The sequence below is a fragment of the Lepisosteus platostomus genome, chromosome 12 (genome assembly GCF_059453375.1).
Source record: "Lepisosteus platostomus isolate fLepPlt1 chromosome 12, fLepPlt1.hap1, whole genome shotgun sequence".
NCBI classification, from domain to species: Eukaryota; Metazoa; Chordata; class Actinopteri; order Semionotiformes; family Lepisosteidae; genus Lepisosteus; species Lepisosteus platostomus.
In genome coordinates, this window is record NC_142622.1 from 41,652,312 (window position 1) to 41,677,039 (window position 24,728).

General features: G+C 42.2%; 2 protein-coding genes across 22 annotated transcripts in view; both read left to right on the forward strand.

Moving 5' to 3' along the window:
• pag1 (phosphoprotein membrane anchor with glycosphingolipid microdomains 1) overlaps positions 1-12,598 on the forward strand; it is a 55,450-nt gene extending 42,852 nt beyond the window's left edge. For all 15 annotated transcript variants that reach the window (XM_088601958.1, XM_088601954.1, XM_088601956.1 and 12 more), the window contains 3 exons: positions 126-688; positions 5,247-5,306; positions 7,186-12,598. In XM_088601958.1, the coding sequence (XP_088458084.1) occupies positions 126-688; positions 5,247-5,306; positions 7,186-7,518 (956 nt within the window). In that variant the 3' untranslated portion in view covers positions 7,519-12,598. The remainder of the gene's footprint in view (positions 1-125; positions 689-5,246; positions 5,307-7,185) is intronic.
• A 3,034-nt stretch (positions 12,599-15,632) lies between these two features.
• znf704 (zinc finger protein 704) overlaps positions 15,633-24,728 on the forward strand; it is a 48,733-nt gene continuing 39,637 nt past the window's right edge. For 2 of the 7 annotated variants that reach the window (XM_088601971.1, XM_088601976.1), the window contains exon 1: positions 15,635-16,744. In XM_088601971.1, coding sequence (XP_088458097.1) covers positions 16,487-16,744 — 258 coding nt within the window. In that variant the 5' untranslated portion in view covers positions 15,635-16,486. Of the gene's footprint in view, positions 16,745-24,728 lie in introns of all 7 variants that reach the window. The other 5 variants (XM_088601972.1, XM_088601977.1, XM_088601975.1 and 2 more) reach the window with 5 other exon arrangements.

A 24,728-nucleotide genomic window follows, 5' to 3' on the forward strand; every position in this document is an offset into this window, starting at 1 on the left:
TTTAGATCGAGCTGATAATGTTTCATTTCACAAGTTCGACAGGATAAAGGTGCTTCTGAAACCTTCCCATTCGGACCTTGAGCCACGTGTGACTGATCCACGCGCTTACGATGTCTTCTGTGTAGTTCTTTCAGACAACTCTGGAGACACCAGCCCCCAGCCATCTGAAGAAATGTTGTCCAGCCAGGAGGAGGTCCAGGATAGCCAAGGGAAGTTCTCCAAGGGCCATCAGGATCGGGAGCTTCCCAGCATACCCCCTGACAGCGCTCTGAAGTGTGCCCTGGACGCTGCAGGCGCTGCTGCGGACTCCCCCTACGAGGTGGTGAAAGAGAGCACCTCCCAGGACGCTAACATCGAGGACTCGCTGTACGAGACATTGAAGGAGATCAAGGGCCAGGACCCTGTGCCTCACAACTGTCCGGCTCCGACCCGGAGCCAGGCCGAGACTGCTCCCACCCAGGGGGACGAGAGCCCCGGCGCCGTCTCCGAAAGCCCGGCCGTCGAGTACGCCTCCATCGACTTCAAGAAGAAGAGCCGGCGCTCCGTGAACGCAGAGCCCCCCTCCAGCCAGACGGAGCCGGCAGACGACGCCGCGCCGCCCCTCCCCCACAAAGCCCCGGACGAGCACGAGAGCCGGGCCCGGCCCGGCGCTGAGGGCACAGAGCACGAGGGTGGAGAGCCGGAGAAGGTGAGTGGCTCTTGAAAGATCTGCGAAGACCACAACAGAGCTGTGTTGCCCTGTGCCCGTTCTAAGTAATTATCCAAGTTGAAAAAGGTTGTTCTTCTGCACCTAAGGTGCACAGTGAACTCTTCGCCCCATGAGTCGTATTGGGTTCCAGTTATCTGCTTGGTTTGCTTCTGAAGGTTTACCGGTAGGTGCTCCGTGGATCCAGAAACTGGCACTGGGTGCAAAAATGGGCATGGAGCCACTTGTTTGCAGGAAAGCATCTAAGAAGGAGATACAATGTAGGAGTCCGTTTCCGAGTACGGAATACTTCTGACAGCTACACGTCCTCGAGGACAAGTCCGTTGGGCATTTTGGGAGGACGGATTCCAAGTTCACCAAATTCTCCAGGAGGGCACTTGCCCACTCAGATGGGATAAGCAGACCCTCTGGCTCAAAGATGAGCGTTTCTGTTTATGCGTTTTGATTTTGCCAGCAGCCATATCACCCTGCAACTCACAACTGGCAGCCCACTGAAGCCCAGCAGGTGTGAGCCTAGTCAGTACCTGGATGGGAGACCTCCTGGAAAAAACTAAAGTTGCTGCTGGAAGAGGTGTTAGTGGGGCCAGCAGGGGGCGCTCACCCTGCAGTCTGTGTGGGTCCTAATGCCCCAGTATAGTGACGGGGACACTGTACTGTAAACAAGCGCCGTCCTTCGGATGAGACGTAAAACCGAGGTCCTGACTCTTACATTACAGCAAAAACCAAAGCCAAAGCAAAAACATTAAATACAAATTAATAAGCAAAACATAATGCAATAAATAAAACAGATTTAAAAGCTGCTGTATAGACACAGGCTTAGGACAGGATTTAAAGCTGCTGACAGACTTCCACAACCTAATATGGGCTGGAAGATCATTTCACATCCTTTTGGTAACAGAACAGAAAGCACAGTCTCCCAGGGCCCAGACCCCGGTTTTGGAAACTGAAAGAAGGGCCAAAGAGCACAGACAAGGTTCAGGTGTCTCGGAAGGTAACTGCTCATGGAGGGCCTTAAAGGTGAACAGCTGTATTTTAAATTGTATTTTGAAATCCACAGGGAGTCAGTGCAAGAAAACGTGCTGTGTTGTGTCAAAAGTAGATTAAGCTCTTTTCTGTAGCTTGCAATATTTTAATTGGTAAAAAAGGGCCTTCTTCTGATTAGGTAAGCAAGGTATTCTCATCCTTATGTCTGCAAAGAGCTTCGATGGGTTGATTGTGAATATTGTTCAAGTATAGCAGTCCAGCCTGCCCTTGAACGGTAGTCTCCCAGCAGCCTATGAATTAATGGAGGTTACTGCAGTGACCTCTCTGAGGGAATCAATCAGTTAATGACTGATGCTTTCTCTTCATGCAGCTCTGACACACTGCTGAATCTTAAGCACAGAAAGTCTTGTCTCTTTCTCATAGTGGACAGCACCTCCCTACAATACATTTCTGCTATTGCATACTAAGAACAGGTGGTGGGGTGGAGAGATCCAAGTCCACTTGTGTATCTAATAATAATAATAATTCTTTATTAACCCTTTACAATTTCTTGCATTAGGAATTATCTTTTTGCATACCCCAGCTTGCTCTCCATGAGACACATAGACAGGGAGAGAAGCCTGGGGTCAGAGCACAGGGTCAGCCATTTATACAGCACCCCTGGAGCAGTTGGGGTTAAGGGCCTTGCTCAGGAGCCCAATGGAGTAGGATTCCTCTGCCGGCTGCAGGATTTGAACCGGCAACCTTCCAGCCACAGGCGCAGATCCTTAGCCACAGAGCCACCACTCTGCCCAATTTATACAGATTATTATATAAATTATTTAAATTAACTACAATAACCAAAAGGAAGCCTGTGACCTTTTGGTGTGCAGTGGAATGGTTGCTGACAGATGTGTCCTTTATTGGACTCATAACTTGTTCTGACTATTGTCCCACTTTGCGTTACTGACCCTGCTGGGTTAAACATGGGCTTGCCATAACCTTCCTTAGCATTAAGTGGCTTTCTGATCATTAATGGATTACTGGAGGTGTTTAATAGCTGCGTCTCGATTTGCATTTCTCAATGACAAAAGAAATCTACTCAATATCTGTACTCTAATTAGCACTCAAGTTATGCAATTACCCAAATTAGCCAATTTAATTGAACAGGTTGGTTGGCAGCAACGGATTGTTTCAAAGAACAACTCCCCAAGGGATGAAATATTTACACAGTCGTTTTTTGGGGTAGCTGAGGTCATTTTAAACAGCAGGCAGACCTTTGGAGGCATTAAGTTAATTAGGATGCTAAGATAGAAAGGGAATTACAATTGTGTTTGAAGACCAAGCTGTCAGCTCTCTTAATTTAAAAACAAGTAAAATGCTTTGAGAGAATAATGGCGTTTTCAGAGTAACTGTATGTGAAATAAATAACGAGGGAAGAAGCAGCCTCCTCACTGTCCTGAACTTCAGATATCTTCCTCTAAAGTTATCCCAGCTTCTCACAAATCTCTTCAGTCTTAAGAACCCCTGGTCTTAAATATTCAAAAAAGATCTGATTCTGATCTAAAAGTACCTTCAACCTTCATGACTGGTTTTCAGATTAAGTGACTTTTTGTTGTGGTAACTGTGTGGTGTTTACCAGAACCATCTTCACTGTTTGAAAGAACAAATCAGTTCATTGAAGACTTGGAAGGCTTGTTTAATATATTGCTTGTAATCTAATTAATTTATGGTGACACGTGATTGGATTCGTATTTTACAGGTAAAGTGGAACATGTGAATATGTTTTGCAGAGGTCCTCTTAACCTCACAGGATTGCAAGATAACTCTTTTCCACAGCAGGCTGGCACAGTGTGGCATTTTGCCCACACAGCTTTCTGGCAAGTCGATGGTGAAGGAGAGGGCTATGATGATCTTTTTGTGAAATGCAGAAGCACCACGAAGGATTTTTCAAATTCAATTTAAATTTCAGATGTGGTTAATCTGCACTTGTAGGTGTACTTTACTGAGAAAGGCTTCCTTATTTAGAAATATTGGTTTCCTGTAAAAGTTGCATATTTAATAAACAGTCCGAAAGAAACTGGAAGATAGTCCTGAATTCTGCCCAGATCATCCCCAGCTTAACTCGAGAGGACAATACTGAGGTGCCACAGAAAGAAAAGAAAAGCAAAATATGATCACTTTCCAGCTCAATATCTGCTTTGTGGCTAGCAAAACTGAACTCACCTCTTCATTTGCAATTTGTCTTCTCTTTAACTGCACCTGTCTTTGTTTGCAGTTTGTCAGGCACCAGAATATACCGTGTCGAAAGAAGCATAACCTCAACCTTTCTGTGAGCTCTCTTTACTGCCAACAGGAATCCTGAAACTCACGAGTCCTGCCTAGATAGGAACAGAAGCAGTATTCTATTTGGTGGCAGGAATGATGTGATACACCGTGATGGTGCAGGTGACCACTGTTGTTATCCATTCAGAAAAGAAAAATATTCCACTGTTTTAATACAGTATCTCAGCGTCTTTAGGGACCTTCAAATAGTTACTAAGTGTGAAGTTATGGTTGTGATCAGATATTTATTAACAGGTAAAATAATGTCAGACTAGTAGGGCTTAAAAAAACTGTTTTGTTGAGACACAAATACAGTATTGAGGGAGCATGACTTCCTGTCTGAATTAATTAGAAAATTTGTCCAAAGGAGAATTTGTAAAGGGAAGGGACATTTTTAGAATTCTTAACACACTGTGCACAGCTAGTAAAAGATTTAGCTATGTATCAAATGAATTCTCTTTGTAGAAGAGCTGAAAACTTTATATATTAAGATGCTCTGATAAGAGTGAATGTTTAAGCAAAACTGTTTAAAAATTTAAAGTTGGCCTTAATTCTACCCCTGCAGAGTTCCAGCTCAAAAGATGACTGAATGTCAGTATGTTTTTCTGTTATGTATCCTTTCTAGTGTAGAAAAAAAACCCCAGTATAAAATGGTTTTGACTGGTATGCAGAATTGGGGGATTGTTTTTTTTAATGTCTTACACAGAATGTTGTTTATTTTGATTTTGGGAAGTAAAACTGTACCCGCAGTAGAACCCGTGATTTAAATCAGTATTCCATGTACTCCGGAAACTGTATTAACCTGACTGATTTGAAAAGACTTCAATGAGAGCTGAGGAGTGTGGAAGAAAAATAATTCCAAGTTGTTTTCTGTTGTTTGCAGTTCATTATGTAATGTTCTTATAAGACATATTGTTTGTAAAAGAGACCTTGGTATTGCTTTTTACCTTGGAGGAAGTATAAAATATTGTCAATTATAACCGTTGAAAAATATTCGTCTCTCAAACACTAAATATACACAGAATCCTTGAAAGAGCTGGATATCCATAGAAATGTTTGTAAGGTGTCTGTGGTCCTGCAAGGTTCCGCTGAGGTCCCTCCTGTGAAGTCAAACACTTCAATATTGCAGAAGAAATGCTTTATCTGTTACTGTAAATTAAAAAGGGGGAAATGACATGAGACAAACTTGCGAGGGGTTTGTTAAATAACGAAAGCGCTTTGCAAACGAATCTTCCTCTCTGTTATTTTGTAGAGAGACAGTACTTCCAGCTACAGATCTCGGCAGGAAAATCCCTCCCTTTCAGAAGATGAGGTAGGTTTTTTCGTGTCTTACAGTAGCTCGCGGTGCGCACTTTCAGCCCGGAGCGGCTTTAAAACAAATTCAGATTCTCCAGATTTGTTTCTGACACCTGCCTGAGTGGAAAGCCCCACCCCTGAGGTGATAAAGACCGCACACGCACGACCTCAAGCCTTCTGGCTCTCCTCGCACCGTGAGCTCTGAGCCCAGAGAGCATATCTGTCGGAACAGGAGGAGCGACACAACAGAAGATTTCCTAATGCGCAGCATTCTTCCCCCAAACCTGCCTGGCAGCCCCTACCCTACTCCCCTCCTCAAAGTACTCTGGGTTTTTCGACCAATCCGTAACGAATTATTTATTGCAGATTGTATACATGACTCAAGCACACACCTTTTACAGTTCATCGTGTTGTGATGTACAAAACGCTAAGCCCCGTTCATATTAAAATGTGATAAAGCCGGTGAGATCAAAAGCCCGCTCTCGGAGTAACGCCCCTGAGACAGATTTGGGGAAAATCCCAAATGTGCTAAAGTCATTTTCACCCAGATTTGACAGTTAACCGTGCCCTGTGTCCCTGAGACCTCCCGACAGCAGTGAGCTAGATGATATTTGTTAGATTTGAGTTGGCAGCCTTCAGGCTACGCGGCGCGCACTATACTCCAAACTGTGGCTGTTCAAAAGGCTGTCCCACTACCTGAGCCACCACTCGAACACTAATCTGTCAGCATTCATCGGAGAGCTCATAGCAAGCTCTTTGTGTTCACGGAGGTGACCCTCACCAGTGAGATATGGATCTTTATTCCGTCTGATTTTTCCGGCTGTCTCCCGCTCTTTTTGGAAATGCTAATTAGCAAAAGATTTGTCTAACGTCTGAACGCTCACACCACTACGGACGCGATGAACACAACACTCACACACCCTCCTAAATGTGGTTCTCCCTGCTGTATTCCCTGATTATAGCCATGGGGGTCACGGCTGGGCAGCAGAAACAGATAGACGCTGGTCAGCTTTGAGCTCTTGGGGATCCTTAATCACGGCTCTGATGATATATTTTAATCACTATAATAATAATATTAATAATCTTACAATTAAGAGTTCTACTGTACACTCAGTTGTAAAGGAAAACACAGTAAACAGTAGAGCAACATAAATGTCAATTTATGCTTGAAAAATAAAAATGAATAAAAAAAGCTGTAATAAAATAAGAACAATAAAAGATAAAATAGAAACACGAGTACAAAAAACAAAGAACTATTTTAACTAAAAGCTCAGTTAAAAAGATATGTTTTCACATGTTTTTTTCACTGCCTTATAAAAAGCGGTAGTGAGTTCCATAATTTAGAAGCATAAAACCAAAAAGCGGCCTCTCCACTATTTCTGTATTTCACATGTGGTGTTTGCAGAGTGTTTGCAGAAGGCCAGTACAGAACGACCCAGGCAGCACCCCAAAAGCACGCCTCTACTGCGTGAAACAATCACGTGCCTCCTGATCTGCACTGCTTTCCAGTTCCCCCTGTTCAATGCAATTGAAATTAGAGAAATAAAACAAAAGCAATGAAAGGGCAGACATGATATTTCTCCTTAAAGGAATAATACAGTTCACGTACTGTACATATATACAGTCCAGGGATTCACTCGGATACAGAAATGAAAGAATTGTATTCAGTTAGCCAGTATAGTCAGCATGACATTCTTTTTAGGAACATAGATAATCATCACTTCTTTAAAGACATGAGAATGAAATACATCTTTAAGCTAGGCTACAAAAGAGATCAAACAGCAGCAGGCATTGCTTTGCTGAAAAAATAAGCATCCGAACAAGTTTTATTGGGTGTGTTTTGTGACAGTTCTGACCTGGAAGACATCACCTGACTTTCTGTCATTTTTGTTTAGATATCGGCTATGTATTCCAGTGTCGTTAAACCGTCCATTAAGCTGAAGGATCAAGACTGCAGCTGTGCTGGCGGGACGAACAGTTCGGGATCTTCCGCTGTCCCCGGCGATCTGTACGCCTCGGTGAACGATGTTTACCAGGAACCCACCCCTGAGGTTCCACCTAAATCTGAAGAAATGGTGGCAGAAAACACGGACCCTGGCTACGAAACAGTCAGGATTTTAACAAAGGGAGGTGGAAGGACAGGGCCCGAGTCGGAAACTGACCAGTCGCCGGGCGTTCAGGAGCCCGACTACGAAAGTGTGGGCAACTTGGAGTGTTCTCGGTTGTGAAGGTCCCACAGCAGATGTCTTGGACTACGGCTGAAAGAAAGGACTGGGCTGCAAACACTTTCCCCCAATGTGATAAATCATACCTTCTGTTTTTGCTGTTTTATCAATGAAATCCAAACCTGTGTTTCTTTCAGAATCTGGCTTTTAGTGATGTTGCGGTTCCTACAAGGGCTTTTTGAACTTCTCGGAACCTGGTTTAAACTTCACGAGTTTAATTTTTTTTTTTTAGAGAGAGATTTACACACCCTTTTCATGGCGCAGCTTCTCCATTCCTCTCATATTGTGTTTCCTGGATGATTCTCATCTGGTTCTCCCTGCCCAGGGTGTTACCATTCCTACTGCTGTTCCCAGAATGCCAGTTCTTCAGAAACAGCTCTTCATAGCTGGGTGCTTGTATATTGATGGTGTACTGTATGTATATCAGTGGTGCACCTGTGACCTCAGAGCTATGTCAAACTGTAATCGCCCTCCCCATCCAAAGTACTTTTGCTGGAGGAATTTCAAAAGCAAAAGCCGAGAAGAAGCCCCACAGAACGATCTTTAAAAAGCCGCGGAAGGGACAAGAATGAAATGGCAGTATAACTTTGAACAGTCCTGTAATTGTTCATTCTGAATTTGGAATCTTCTAAAGAGGCTATTTTAAACTTTTTCATCTTGGTACGCTGAACCACAGATCGTTTTTCGTCCCCGAGGAATTGCAGTCTTTATGACATGAGTCTTAAACCACGAGATGAGGTCCTCAATAACCTCAACCAGTTGTCATCAGTTAAGTAATAGAGAGTTGGGATTGGAGAGGAAACCACAAAGCCTTGTGGCTTTTCAGAACCAGGGTTTAAGACTCCTGTCATGGATCATAAAAGGAGAGGAATTTCTGACTTGCTTTTGCAGTGAAAACTGTGCTATGTAAAGGTTTTAACAACCTCAGTTCTTCATATCTCAAAATGGCTTTTTTGCATTTTTTTTCCAATTAATATGATTTTGCCAAAGTAATATGGCACTTAATATGACTGGAATGGTGAATCTGGTTGGCTTATTCAGTGCTGGTCAATGGCTGGCTGTTGTGGTACTCTAATGGTAACATGTAAAATTGTATTGCTTTTTAAATAATGGATCTGATTCTTGACGCCTGATGTCTGATGCCAGTAGGGAAACCGCCCTATTGAAACTGAGACTCCAAGAGCTTCGGGCAAAGCAGAAGAAATGGCAGGTCTGTAGTTTTTGGTGGGTACTGTAGTACAACTCAGGACCTGTACAAAATTAATGTAACATGCACTTTACTTCAGGGATGAAATAGGTACGTCATTACACTATCGCAGTGATTACAGTAAACAAGGTTCGATATGTCTTTTTAAAAAACTCAGTGGAAACATCTGTTGTTTTGCAGAGTTGTCCAGAAAACAAAGCCGTCCTATTTGGACTACAACAGGAAGAAAAGTAAAGGTCCTAGAATTTTGTTTGTTTTATTTTGAGCCTGCTAATTAGTTTTCTTTACACAGATGCATGTAGTCGCCCAGAATGATAAAGGTACACTGCACAGCGCTGTAACCGTAGAAGGGTAATATATTAAGTACCTGCAGATCCAGTTCTGTTTTGGGTATTTGTTCTCAGTAACTCACAATTAGGGCAGTCCTGTGCCCTCAAGAAAGGGGCTTTTCTCTCACTTCCCAGCAGGGTCCCCAATTAGGGACACATGAGCGATTGATTCTTGTCGGTACTCTTTTGTGTGTTTTTCAAAAGCCAGCAGCAGCAAACCTCAAAAGATGCAAACATCGGTGACATCTGTCACCACTTTAGTCTCAGTCAGCAGGCAAAAGGCATTTGAAAATACTAAAATTCAAACTGGGAAATGACTGTTGAAAGCTGATATCATCTGCCTTATGACTCATAAAGTATTTAGAATATAATAACATTATGGAGAAGCACTGCTTCCTAGTTTTGTTTTGACAGGAATGCCATTCTTTAGACAAATAGTTAAACTATTAAAATCATTGTTTTGTCTTGGCACACTATTCTTGGATATAATTCAAGTGCACTATTGTCTTCATTTGTTTCTTGTAGGGCTCTGAATGTTGGTCAGCATAATACAGGGTTGCTCTTGCTGTCTTAAAATTCTTAATTTGCAATCCACTGTCAAGTGAGCTTTTGAAATCTCATGTTAAATTTAGGTACTTATGTTCGCAGCAGCCATTTTGACTAATGCAGAGTTCTTTCAATGTAAGGTACTTACATGTAAGTGTCAAGTTTTATTTTATTAACAAAAATTGTATTGATGTTTTATTGCCTTTTTTGTTCTTTGTAGATATTGGCGTTCCAATCTTTTTTATAAGATCACATAATGTTTTGTTTAATACTAGCCAACATACTGAGAGCATAAAAGCAAATTGTAGCTCCTGCACATAGTAAAAAATAGAAAGAATTTATATTTATGTCTCAGATGATAAGTTATATTAAACTTTTTTTTCTTTAACCTCCACTTTATTTTATGCTATGCACTAAATGTTTCCATTTTAACTAAATGTTTATATACAGTAAGAGCCATATATTGTCTTTAGTATTGTCCACAATTTGGTCTCGGAACTGATCTAACATTGATGTCACAGTAATGAATTGAGATGTAGGAAAGAAAATACTGTAGGAAAATCACCTACACTCCTGTATCTACAGCAAAACCACAACACATAAAGGTCTTAGTAAGAACAGTGAAGTCAAGCACAGGTATTTCAGTTACAAAAATGGAGGTCTGGTTTTCCACTGTGGGCAAATAGCTTATGTACATAATTTCAAATGAAGTGGGCAGTTTTCTCCACAGTGGAAAATAAGTGTCTGTCTTGCATGTTTTCAGTTTTTAAATTAAGTAACTACGAAAAATAATATGCCTGCCACCAAGCCAGAAATGTTCTAAAGGCCTAATGGACGAAAAATTGCCTTTTTTAAAACTCCCTGTTCAAGTGGATTTTTGTAAAGAACACAGCTGTTGACTTCTTAAACAGCTCTTGATAACTCTGGAAAATTACATGGTTTAGAAAGGAACGTAAGACCAATTGTGTGGAGCAATTGTTAATGTTTGTTCAGTATTAGCAAGCCAGCAGCTATAAATGTAATAGTTTACAAATGTGGCTGGAAATGATTAAACTAAAACGGGTCACCACCTAGTTAATGATAACGATATTTTCTCATTCGATTTTTCTGACAAATTGTTTTTCCTCTAGCTTTTATGTAAAGAGATTTTAATCACTATGTTTTTTATTGATCTAATGATGATTTAATGATGATCTATTGCTGTTGCTAGACGTTTGTCATACATTTCACTAGAGGGGAAACCCTGAGAGACTGGCATGCCAAGTAGGAGTTGGCAATTCAACTTAAATTGAAAGAAAATCGAACATAACATGTAAAATACTTTGCACTTAATTAGACCGGTAGGCTTACTGTATATCTTTCTGTGTGAAACCTGGGATAAATGTTTTACTCCTTCAATTCGATGGTGAAACCTTAACCAATATGAATCTGAGAATTTGATGAAAACACTTTTCCGATTTGGATATCACATATCCCATTTGCAGGCATTGGAGACTAAGCTCAATTCTGACGAATTTTTCTTCCAATCTTGTAACATTTTTGGGGGGTATTCATGATAAAATCTCCATCCACGTTCAGTTACTGCTTTAACCTCAGGAGGTTAAGGTGAGCTAGAGAAAAACTCCACTGGCACTGCGGCGACATCCTGGGTTGGGGTAGAAGCCCATCAGAGGACACACACACAACTACTTAGAAATGCATGTATTTGGATCATGGGGAAAAAATCTTGAGTTTGCAGACAACACCCACACAAACATAGGAAGACCATGCAAACTGTTACCCCAATCTGGGAATTGAACCCAGAACCCAGGGGAAGTGAGTTGGCCAACTGCTATTCTCTTGTGCTACCCCTCATTACCGATATTCCATGAAATTTAAAAAGGATTTCAATGCACCTATTTTAGAACTATTTCTAAATTCTTTTTCAACACCCTTTCTGTGATTGCTGTATTGAAAATAGCTTCTGTATATATTGAAAAAGGAAATTTTGTGTGAAGATTAAGATGTGTTACAGTGTTATGCTGAGTGTGAAAAGATTGTATTTGTATATGATTGTATTTTTCTAGGTTTTGTTGGTAATTCCATAAAACGAGAGATGATAAAAACAGATGTTTGTAGTGGTACATTAGTATAGTTTAACAGCAAGGGTTATGATACAACTTTAAGGGAAACGTAATGTTCTGTGAGTATCACAGCAAGTAGTGTGTTAATAGACAAGTCTGTCAGAAATGCCATTTTTATTGAAGGCTCATGACCAGTGCCATTTTACCTGTACATGTGGTACGTTTTGCAAACAGTGCACAACTGGCTTCCTGAAATGAGCTGATATGATTTTGCAAAGTCTCAATTCCAACGAGTCAGTATTAAAACAACGTGTCAGCAGAAACACTATGGGTTGGTTGTTGTTGGGTTTTTTTTGGTATTGTTCTGGTACACAAAGGGATAAAGGGAGGTCTTTTCAAGGTGCCGTCCCATTCTTTACTTCATGCTGTGATTTCGTTTGTCAAACGACACGTCCTTGGTGGTACTGTACTTCGTTTCAAGATGGGGGAGCTGGAAGGTACTGAAATGAGGGCACAGTTTTACCAGTGTTCAGACATGACAGTTGAACATCATCAAAATGCTAGGGGTTTTGTCGATAAAAACGGGTATTGTTGATGAGAACATCTTCAGGCCCGTTAGAAAGACATTCAAAATATCAGTAGTCTCTTTATGACATCCTGCATAATGTGCCAAATTACGTTTCCAGGTTAACTAGAAATTATGTCGGACTGTATCCTGTAATCTGTATTGCAATGTTTCAAATGGTTGTATACAATTATCACACAAAATGTTTTATGAACATTTTAATAGTACTATTTTAGTTTACTTTTTTTTGCATTTTTGTAAATCACTTTGCAGTGACTCTTTGAAAATAACTGTACTACCCATAAAATGTTATTTAATTTTAAAGTTGCAAGTCATTTGGATCTTTTCATATAAACACCTCTAAAACAGGAAACTGCTGTGTTCTGTCCAAATCCTTCTCACATGAGCACTTATAGTACAGTATGTTCCATTCAGAATGTATTAAACCTATAAAATAACTTTTCTGAAGTCAAAGTTTACATCTGAAGCAGCTCTACTGTATGCTAGAAAATCTTAAAAGTCGTTTTTATATATATTTTCGCATTCCTCAGTTTCTAGCATTTTCAAGCTGCTCTATGAGTAAATACATCTCATTGCATAGCAGTTTCAACAACTTCGAATTTCAGAAGTCACAGGCTCTCACATTGACCAACACTAATATGAGTTCCTTCATGTTGCAGGCCTGCTATTGCCCAGATCTGTGAAAGTTAAATAAAATTGAACGATACCCTTTCCGTTTCTTTTAGACACATGATAATTTCTTTCTAGCAATTAAATATAAAAATGCTTTTAAATTGCTTTTAGCAGCTCATATATATGAAATGCAGTGTATTAAGTTAGTGTAGCATTTTTCTTATCTTTAATATATAAATATTTATATAATATTTTATATAATAAATATATTAAATATATAATATATAAATGTCTTAAAGCACAGAAGATTTTAAATCCTGAATTTAGGTCTATGATTTTGAATATTAGGAAGCTTAATAATTAGTTTTTTCTCCTTTATTCTGGCCTACAGTTTTCGCTAGCTTTTTTAACTGGGTCATGTTTTCTAAATACATTTTCAATGCACTCATTCGCAAATGATACTTCAAGTAGTGAAAGAGCTAAGGAAATGATTTCATAGATACTGTACGTAAGAGTGGTTATAATTGAGAAGAGACCATTAAGCCCAAGCAGCTCATTTGGATGCTCCCAGATTGATCTCCTCCAGCTGTTTTTTGGAGGAAGGCAGGGTTCCTTTCTGAAGACTCCCACAATCCTTTGTGTAAAAACTGCTTCCTGTCCTTAAAGAAAATGCATTTCTTCATTCCCATTTGTGACCTCTGGCACGGTATATGAAACCTCAAGAGTGTCACTGGTGAGCCTGAAGCAGTTCATCAGGTAGACTACAGTAGGTCAGTTGCCTTTGATTTTGAACATGAGAATCAGGTCTCCTTGCAATCGTCACGGTTCACAACTAAGGATATTCAGCTCCTCTGGCCTGTCCATGTAGGGCACTCCTTTAAACCCCCTAATATATCTGGTTGCTGTACTCTGGACTGATTTTCTGAGCAGCACAATCTATGTATAACACAGACAGCAAAGTAATATAGAGTGTTCTAACATGAGATCTTACTGATGCATTTTACAATTGTAACCTAACATCCACCTGATTATGGAGTATAAACTTGCTATGATTTCACTGGGTGCAACTGTGACTTGCAACCCATCTGCGCAATGAAGCGAGGTTTATTTTCGGAAGCCACACGGGAGCAAAAAATCCCTGCGATCCCCGTTCAAGAAGGCAGCCATACAAAACTTCCGACAGGTAGGAGATTTAGAGCCCTCGTGTACAGAAAACACAGCTCTGGGCTAAGGCTTCATACAAAAGCACAGCAGTTCCTATAGAAAAGCACTCTTGGTAACAGCTGTCTCCAGACCGGTGGTCCGCTGGCTGAAGAAGAGGAGTTACAGTATAACAAGGCCGTGTGTTGATCAGTCTGGGGATCTACGCCGAGCTCTCCGCTGTCAGTCCGCCGCTGCCGCTGAACCGTTCAGCCCTCGTCGCCTCCACCAGCCCCGTTTGGGATAAAAGCTCTAGCTAAATGATTCATTCGTACTGCCGCACAACTTTTCACGATGCTGCCATCGCGGAGGAGGTCATCGAGGGGAAACAAGGGCTCGAATGGACATCATTGTCACCGTGATGCGTTGCTTTGTGCATTTATCTAACATTTGAACATAATGGTAAAGAACGACCCATTCCCAGTCACAATAAAGCAGGTAAGTCATAAAAGCAGCACATACAGTAACTGCATTTATCTGTCTAAACTGACTGACATTTGCAATGATTTATACTGCGTGGCATTATAATAGAGTAATCCGAACAACATACGTGCTGAAGGATACAGGAGCAGTTTCAGGTCCAGACCCCCCAGACAGTGGCCAGAGACTCCATGTCAGATAAAAATACGAATTTAGTAAAGACGTGTAAAGTCGATGTGAAAAGTTTTATTTTGTGATGTACAAGAACGTGCATTTTTGGGGGCGCCCCCCCCCCATACACGAGGTCCTGGCAAATATTAAGGAGACGCGAACTGGCCAGAGATGTGTATTTGTACAGTAATTAAAGCTCGGAAACTGAATCCTTTTTAAAAAAATAGAAAACCTGTCAGACGCATGACGTTAGAGTTAAACGCACCACCTTCCTAACAAGTAATAAGGTATGTCGACAACAATGACTATAAATACATCATTCTGCAAACAAACCTCACCTGTTCATGGGAGACCCGATAGTTTAGCTATGTCGTACGAGTGCCTTAGGTGGCAGCTGAGGTGTTAATGGCCGGAGGCGTCCGTTCCACATTTTCATTTATACATCGCATCTTTGATTATTACAGCAATTCGATTCATATTCTAAAAAAAAAAACAAAACAATTTCAGCCAGATAAGAGCCCGATCTTTCGATTCTGCGTTTCGTGATCGGTGACAATTGTTTAGCAGTCCCACAACAAAGGGGGGGGGGGGTTAGACTCTTATAGTGCAAAAGATTAAAGTTCTCACTGTTATTATACTCACAGGGGTAGGCGCGGAGTGCATTAAAATATATATATATACCTGTTTGGTTTTTTTTTATCAGCGTAGAGAAAAACGTGGTGCACTCAATACCTTTTCTATTTATGAAAAGGTTCCCTACCCAGTTTTTTTTTCTTTTTTCAGTTTCTAAAGAAATTAGTGTCGTTTCCCCGGCTATGTCTCAGCTGCCGAATCTCGCTCGTACCACGATCACAATTTGATGGTTTTCACACGCTGCCTCTCGGCGCGTCACAGGAGCGGCGGCATGCGGTACACCTCGCCTCGGACCTTTTGTTGTGTCTCCCCTCCCTTCACATCTATCCTTGCGTCATTGTTTTGAATGAGCGGTCCTCCCCCGTCGCCTGCCGGCCTGCTGTTGGCGGAGGGAGGCTGACATCTCCGCGGCGAGGGGAGAGAGGGGAGACGGCGGAGGCGTGTGCGCCGCCGGCCAATGGCAACAGCCGACGGCCCCGCAGATCCGCACATGTCTAACAGCCCGCCAGTCCGCCGGCCGGGCTTGGCAAGGCGAGCTGCAGAAAAGCCCGACCCGGAGTTTCCCCGGCTGACACGGTCGCCCGGGCCGGACAGGCGGGTTCACGCCCCGCAAAGGCGCATCGCCTCCGCTGGCCGGGCCGGGTCGCCGGAGGCATTGGCGCCGAACTCCCCCGCGGTCGAAGCGGGGCCAGGAGCGACGCGGGGCGGCTGACGGAGCGGTACCTCCCAGTCCGGGATTAAGGAGGAGATCTACGTCGCGTTTTTCCTCTCGCACTGTCAGGGCTACAGGGAACGGCGAGGAAAACAAACAGGTCGAAGGCAGGGAGCTTGGTAGCCGGTCGCATGAAGGGGCAGAGCCGTGCATTGATACATCGTTTCTCGCAGTCTGTTGCACTTCGGTGGCGTGCATGCTGTGGCAGAAACGGGGGCTCTTGTTTTTTTTTGGGGGGGGGGTCTTTTTGCAACCTCACTGCCCGTTTTTTTTTTAAGCGAGCTCGCAAGCCGTTCTGCGAAATAAGAACAAAAAAAAAAGGTTAAGAAAATGCTGTTTTGCGCGAAAGCGTTTTTGGACCGAGTCTGATCCGCGGTGTTTTATCGTTCCGTATCGATTAATAAAAGCACCTCGTCGTGTGTCTCTCCCTCCCCCCCCCGGTTATTGAAGGGCATAGGTGTAGGCGTTCGCCAAAAGGCAGAAAAAGCGGGCATGCATTCCCGGCGTCTGGTGAAGCGCTCGGTGCCCGGCAGCCGCGTCTGTGCGCCGAGCCCGACCGGGGACGGGGCAGCGCTCCCGGGGCTGGTCCAAGCTGTCAAGCCGGAGAACAGGGACCCAGCCGCGGGACCTCGCCGCAATGTTTACACGGTGCTGATGCAGGACGGCAGCGTGAGGGAGTACTCGGAGGAGGAAATCGTCGTGAGCCCCGCGCAAATGACTGTCAAGGGAGCGCTCAAATCCCGCTTGAAGGTGTGTATGCTTTTTTTTGTGTGTGTGCGTGCGTGTGGAGGGGTGTGTTTGTGTTCAGTATTGAATGATTTAGCGCTCCAGATTAAACGAGGGGGACGTTCACCCCGCAAAGCTGTGCTTTCCCGCTACAGAAGCGGACGAGCCCGGCCCGTGTGAGCCACGCGTAATGCCTCCGTATACCGCAGTGGCGGCACAGGAGGAGCCGACGGAAGCAAAACATAACAATAACTCAGGGCTCCCGCTGAAGTATCGGTAGTCATGCGTTCGCAGTTGTTGTCAAGATGGGCCTGCGTGCTGTATGTATGTCCAGGGGGAGTACCGTCAAACCCCACCGCAAGGGTCGTGTTGCGCCGCGGCACTGCCATCGCAAGGCGCACTTGTGGTAACCTCACAGGGGTCCTGCTTTTACACCCACCCAGCAAGGCATGTTCACAGGTGCCCTGCATTGCTCTGCCAGCCGCGTAATTCTGTGTAATCTGACACGGGCGTTGTGATACTCGCCAAAGACCGCTGGACTGCGTTGTACAGCACCAGCAGCCAAGCGAAATGTAACAAAGGCAATAAAGATTTCTTAGAGCCGTGTCGAGGTATTAGGTTCCTGTGGCTAAGGTGACGCTATTTGTTTATTGCCACAAAAATGAAAAAAAGGCGGGACATGCAGACTGCCAGGGAATGAATAAGGGTGTTATGATGTGGGTGGCAGTATTGTTTGTTTGGTAATGTTCAAAGCTACGTGCGTTTTGACAGGTGTCATCTTGTGCTGTTGAATCTTGCAGCGACGTCGCCGGAGGAGCTCAGTATAAGGGGACAAACATGTCCTGTATGGAAAACAGATGAAAAACGTTTTTGTGTGTGTGTGTACGTGTACTGTATTTACGAAAGCACATGTGGTGGGGGGCGGGCGTGCAGAACTCGAAATTGAAGTTTCCCTAAAAAAAAAAACAGCTTACTGATATAGGCGGCTTTGTGAATTTCCTTTATGTCGACTGTTGCGGGCTTCATATGAGGATCCTATAGCTGTGTCGTGATTGTTTTCATCATGCATCAATGCGACTCTTTGTTTCCACGAAGCAAACCATTCAGAGAGGTTCCTGAAGTAGAAAAGTGTGTTTTTCCCCCGCAGTGGTTCGTTGGCTTGTGTGCACCGACTCGAAGCACTTTTCTAGGCGTCGCGCTGCAACAGGGCGGGCAGGAGGAGGAGGGGAGCGACCGAGGAAAGGTTTTATGAATGAGCGTGCTTTTACAAACGTCATTGCAGATCAAACGAATGCTGAAAGACGTGAATTTGGGAAAACATGTGACCATGAACTGAATAACGTAGATCGAATCGGTGTGAACCTTTGATCATGCTCACGAACCTGCAGGAGCAATATGTTTTACTGGAAAAATAGAGAATCAGTCAGAATCTCTTTGTTTTCTTGCTGTGTGTAATGGTTTATGTTTAGGAAACCGCAGTAACAGGTACTGTACGTTTCAATTGGTCACCTTTGGTGGGCATTTAGAGAACCCGAATAACTCATTAACAGGTTGAGAATAGCCTCTTAGGTCACTGAGCTAATTCTTCGTATCCAGTATGATTTTTTTTTTTGCTGCCCAGTCAGAGGTAATGTAATGTTGCTTTAAAGCATCAGGTGCATTTTCTCTTCTGTTGTTGTTGAAGTGATGCTGTCAACATGTGACAAAGGGTTTTGCCGTCGGGCAAGAGAAAATTGTTGGAACATTTGGGCCAAAATGCAGAGCGTCACATCCGACACAAACCCAGAGCAGTGCATCACACGGTCATCATCGTCCCTGGTACATGACAGGCATGGTAGGGGCTGAATTATGGCCTAGTTCTGCTTCATATCTGTATGTATAGGGAGGCTTCTCAAGACTAATGAGACCATAGGTGGAGCAAAGAGCTGGCAGATGTCAGACTGGAGTGGAACACGAATATGAAAGTGAATGTCCTTGAGTGGCCCAGCCAAAGTCCTAACTTGAATCTTGTTGAGAATCTGCTGTCCATAAGCGATCCTCAAGCACCTTGAGACTGCTTGAGATAATTACATCAATTAAGGGACAAAAAGTGCACCTTCCTGGTGTGTAAAATCAGTGGAGACGTTTTCACCTGCTTCCACCACATACTGAGTTCAGGGGGCTGAATACTTATGCAATCAACCTGTTTCAGTTTTAGCTGACTTGAGCTGTACAGTAACTTATTTCATCTGTAGAAGTCTTCCGTTTGATCGCTGTGGATTTAAATAAAACGTTAAGTTTAAAACCACCTGTGCATCATTCTGTAATTTCACCAAATGGGACATCATTGGAGGGGTTTGAATCCTTTTGCAAGGCACTCTGCGATGAAGAATTTAAATCAAGGGATGTTCATTTAAAAATTGTATATTGCCTGAATTAGAATATTGTGTGAAGTTTTGACCACCATGTTATAGAAAAGATATTTCTGCTCTGTAACCGGTCCAGAGAAGAGCAACCAGATTTATTTCCGGGCTTGAGGGAATGTCCTACCCTCACAGGCAGGAGGAACTGAACCTTTTTAGTTCTGAACAGAGAAGATTACAGAGACCTGATAGAAGTGTTAGAATCCCCAGGGGGACTGACGAACTCAAACCCCTCAGATTTCTTCAGAATGAACAGTGGAACAGAGGGCACAGAACACAATTGGAAACTGCATAAAAGTGCATTTAGAGCCTAGGACAGGAAGCACTCCTTTACTGAAGGTGCTGTGGGAATGTGGAAAAAGCTGCCCAGTCATGCTGTTGAAGCCGAGACCCTGGCTCTATTCAAGAGACGACTGGATCAATTAGTTACTAACAACCAGATGAGCTAGACAGACAAAATGACCGATTCTCTTTTGTGGCTCTACATACATTCCTATGTTTCCTTGGACCAACAGTCCATCTACAGTATGTCCGAGCAAAGCGGATATTAATAGGGGAAATCAAGGTTTGAAGGCACAACAAACTGTCCCGCCATGTTGTTACACCTACATCCTGTATTCCTTCAAGAAGTGGCCAGATCTTCGGATCAATAACTTGCAATCAGCGGGATGGACCACATGGGCTCTTCTTATTTGTAATCTAGTTATATTCCTGTTGAGAAAAGTAGACACTTATTTACAAGCTGCTTCTCAAACAAGATCACCGAACGGAGTGCCCACAGAATGCTAACATGTGGGTAAATCAGCCTCATTGACATCTGAAAGTATCAAATGGGCTGATGAGTCCACAAATGAATTATTAATAAGCTGCAAGTGTCGACAGAATTACTAGAGGATAACTAAAGCTTTTCTTGTCGGGTAAGGGTCTCTGTTCCGTTTTCAGTAACTACAAATCTTTTTTTTTGTGTGATTGGAAGACATTGAAAACAAGCGAAGTACTAAGAGGTACTGCTGTCTGGAACAATACAGACTGGGCATCAGCTTCTGAGATGTGGCCTTTTTCTGAACGCCAGTGATCCATGGCGCACAGACAAGTTGGCACAGTTTCAAACTGTGGAAAGAGAGGAGTCTTCAAACTCTTGGTAAAAGACAATTCCCGTACTGGAATTACTTACTGATTATTTTTAAGAGTCTTTCCAGACGAAAGGGACTTGGCTTAGTCTTTGCCAGTAAAACTGTCAACCCTATAATTGACCCACTAACCTCAACGGGGCCGCCTTTTAAAGTGGACCAGTACTACAGTTAGTGTTCAAATTGTCCAAAGGTACATTCTTAGTGTACTTTCAGAATTCAGCAACACAAATGGGGCAGAGCAGTAGCTCTGTGGCTAAGGATCTGCGCCTGTGGCTGGAAGGTTGCCAGTTCAAATCCCACAGCCGGCAGAGGAATCCTACTCCATTGGGCTCCTGAGCAAGGCCCTTAACCCCAGCTGCTCCAGGGGTGCTGTATAAATGGCTGACCCTGTGCTCTGACCCCAAGCTTCTCTCCCTGTTGGTGTGTCTCATGGAGAGCAAGCTGGGCAAAAAGAAGAATTCCTAATGCAAGAAATTGTACAGGGCCAATAAAGTGATGTTATGTTATGTTAATCTGCTTCATTTTGGTATTTACATTTCAGGAGGATGATACCATTCAGCCGTTAACCTTTGTGTAATATTGGCAACCTGAACTGAGTCTCTCTTGTGTTTTTTCTAGTTGTGCATCATTCCATATCTTTAGTAAATCTTAAAGAACTGTGCAGTAGCACGTTCCTGTGTACGGTGTCACTATCTTTGTGTGCACATACTCAGAATGGGAATAATAAGGCTGCTAATCGCTGAGAACAGAAAGAGGAAGAACTGAATGGTTTGCAATTTCCATTGTTATACCTAAGGAGTACATATTCATTTGGCTCCTTTGTTTCTTTTCGTTAGACTTGCTGAGAACAGCATTTCACACTAAAGCTCTCAATTATTTTTCTGCATTAAGGCAGGTTTTTCTCTTCCTTAAAAACTTTAACAACAACAACAACAATAATAATATAGTATAAGGCCCTATTAGCTGAATAAAAGAGTAAATCTGCAGCATTTCTACGAAGGTTAAAGCTCTTTTAATTGTGACAGTGCCCATAGCCCCACGCTTTCAGGTGAGGCTTTCAGATGAGCTGATACAGGAACAATCAAGGCACAGACTTTAAACTATGAAATCAGTGAAAAATATTAAACATTAATAGGGTTATTTTCTAAGGTTCTCACTTCTAAAACTGTATAAGTGTTTTGGAAACAGTGTTAGAAAAACATTTGTAAGAGCCAACTGTCTTCATAGAATCACAATGTGAGCAATGAGATATTTCTTATCGGCAAGCTGCAAAAATAGCAAGTCAATTCTATACTTTTTGACTCTTCACATTTACCGGCCTTCTGAATTTTACTAGATGGTCTTTGTTTAACACCTTTCCTCTTTTTATGCTTAGTAAATCTAGATTTTGTAAGGTTGTTTTTGTGCATTGGTTAGAGAGTGGTGTTGGCTTAAACCCTTTAAATATGTTGGTCACCTCTCCTGTGTTTCCACTGGAGAAACTGAAATCAATTGCTGCCTGCATTAGTCTTTCAATAATCACAGACGAGCATGATGTTGCATCCATTTAATGTACTGCAGTGCTTTCTGACAGACTCAGAATAAGTCTATAAATAAGGCAGCTCCAGCAATCAATTGAGCACATAAAAACTCACAATAACAGTAATTTTACAGCGCAGGACACTTTACTGAAAAAGATTTTACAGACTATACCAAAAAAAAGACCATGAAACAGCCTTCCTACACTGTACTATCCTTGTGAGGACTTTTGTATCCCTCAAACGTCACTTATCACACCCATGTGAGAGTGTGCATTTTTAACTCATCACTGTTACCTAATTAACTAATTACCAACTGGTACCTTAACTAATTAACTAATTACCAACACCTCACTTGAGGCCACACTTGTAACTGTTCTTGTCATAGTTTGGCCTGCTAGATGGTTAAAGCCAGCCTTTTCAGCTGAAACTGTCCATTACCTCAAATGGTCAATCTGGGTCTGAGCACTTTGCATAAAGTTTGTCCTTTAGGGTAAATGTGAAGTGCGTTTGAAATGCATAAAAAAGTCCTTATTGGTTAAAGAATGTCTAATTTCAGTTCCTCTCTCTCTCTCCATTTTTATACTATGTATTTTCTCACGGTGATTGATACAAGTCTCACTAATAGAATTGGATTATGATTCTGAAACAGTACAAGCAAGCCGCCAACATCCCCATTTGACAGTTTCACCTCAATAAAACACATATTTCTGTAGACCAAGATATTTATAAGTCCTTATCCTCCCCAATGGAGAGTGTTATTCACATCATAGTCATTGTGTTGGATAAAGCAAGTTGCCCCATAGTTTGCCCACAAGGAATGTGATGTGAAAGTCAGTTGCTCTGACATATTACATCAGCACTGCATTTTATGTGAAAAATGTATAATACCTTTTAACGGTTGTAATTCATAAATGTAAAAATACATTGTGCTGAATCAGTCAACACAATCTTGGTGCTTTGACTTGAACCAGCCTTACTGCTTTAAGATACCAGTGCATATAGGTTGATAGACAGTGGAAAGATGTAATTTATTTTGGCAAGAGACTTCTCGTCTTATTGTACATTTTCTAATGACTAGTAGGCATGCCGTCTTCCGGGCAGTGTTCTTGTGCACAGACTGAGGCGCAGTGCTATTAGGCCAGGTGTGATTAATGAATGTAGTATTAACAGTGAAGCGCTGTTGCCGTTCTGTAGGGGTGTAATTGCACCGCTGTCGTCTACGTGATCTTTAAAAAAAGAGAAACGGGCAGTGCTATCTAAGATACAGTAGATTAGGGGTCTCCAACTCTGGGCCCAGAGTTCCCTGTCCAGCGGGGTTTTATAAGTAGTTTTTAAATCATCAATTTTCAAAATCCTGGAGCAATGTAACTGTGATTAATTATACAGGGGCTGTTGTTCAATTAAGTAAGTTAGAGATGGAGCAAAAAGCAGAATATCCTTCAGCCCTCAAGATGACTTGCTTCACCGAGCAGTTGCTAAAACAAGTGTTCCTCATCTCTAATTTACAGTGACCTACTGTATAGGAATAACCGGATTGTGGTTCTCCAGGACCAGGCTCGGAGACCCATGCAGTTGATATTCCATCCATCCATCCATTTTCTTAACGCTCCTTCCAGTTCAGGGTTGAGGTAGAGCCGGAGCCTATCCCAGCAAGCAACGGGCACAAGGCAGGATACACCCTGGATGGGACACCAGTCCATCACAGGTCACACACAGACACAAACATAGACATGTACACAGTCGCACCGGGGCCAGTTTTCCTAAAAAGCCAGTTAACCTACCAGTATGTTTTTGGACTGTAAAAACACGTGAACATGGGAAGAACATGGCAACTGCACGCAGAGAGCACACCAGGTCTGGAAGTGAACTTGGGGTCCCAGCGCTAACCACTGTGCCCCCCGTAATAGTTGATATTTGAAAATTTTCCCAGTTCTGTTAAACTTAAAAAAGACAAGTGATGCAATGCTTTGTAAAATATATTTCAGATATTGAAGGCATAGTGTAACATTTTAAGAATATTTGAAGAATGCAATTGATGGATGTCCTGTTGAAATATCTGCGTTTTCAAAATATAAAAGGTAGACGACCAGTGGTCAGGAACTGGTTTCATTTTAGATTTCTTTACAGGAAAAGGGCTTATCGTCAGACACCGATAGGTGGAATTATTTGAAAACCTGCATCTGTTGTATTGTGAAACTCAATCTAGTTTAACTGTGAATTCTCTGGAAGTAATTAAGATTTTGTAAGTGGTCCTGTGTTCAAAAGGAAATGGGTATTGTAGACAATGGAAACAGCTGTTTCCAACTAGGCTTACTTTAATAAACAGGAAATTTTCTTTTTCCTTCCCTTTTTTTTTGTGCAAAATTTTATTACACTTTTGTGTATAAATGTCTTTTTGTTCAGAATCGAGACCTTTTGACCTTTAAAGTGACCTCTTGCATTATTTGAGTGGGAGTAGATCATATAACTAATCGCACAGAATGGAACTGAGATGGGGCAGGATCCTGGGTGCCATTATTTTTTATAGTGTTCTCGATGAGTTTGGGTGAAAATATTTGCCTCTTAATGCATCGCGGCACATTCATGTTAATGTTATTTTATTAGGACTATTTTTTAATCATTTTTCCATTTACTGCGTCGATGCCTTTATCCAGAGTAATTTAAATTATAAACTTATACTTTTGATCTCAAGGGGCATAGACTGTTTCATGTACCCTCGTTTGTGGATACATCCCTGTTATCTGTTATCTACATAATTTGCTAATATATACAGTATAACCACATTTCCCACATAATGTAGTTATCTTTAACATGTTGTTACAGATAGAAGACACTTTTTAATAGAAAACAATAATGGTTTTGCAATTTTATAATGAATTGTAATATCGATATCACTAAACATTTGCTGATAATTTAAGGATTGCAGTTGTGTCATATTGTCATTCTAGCATCT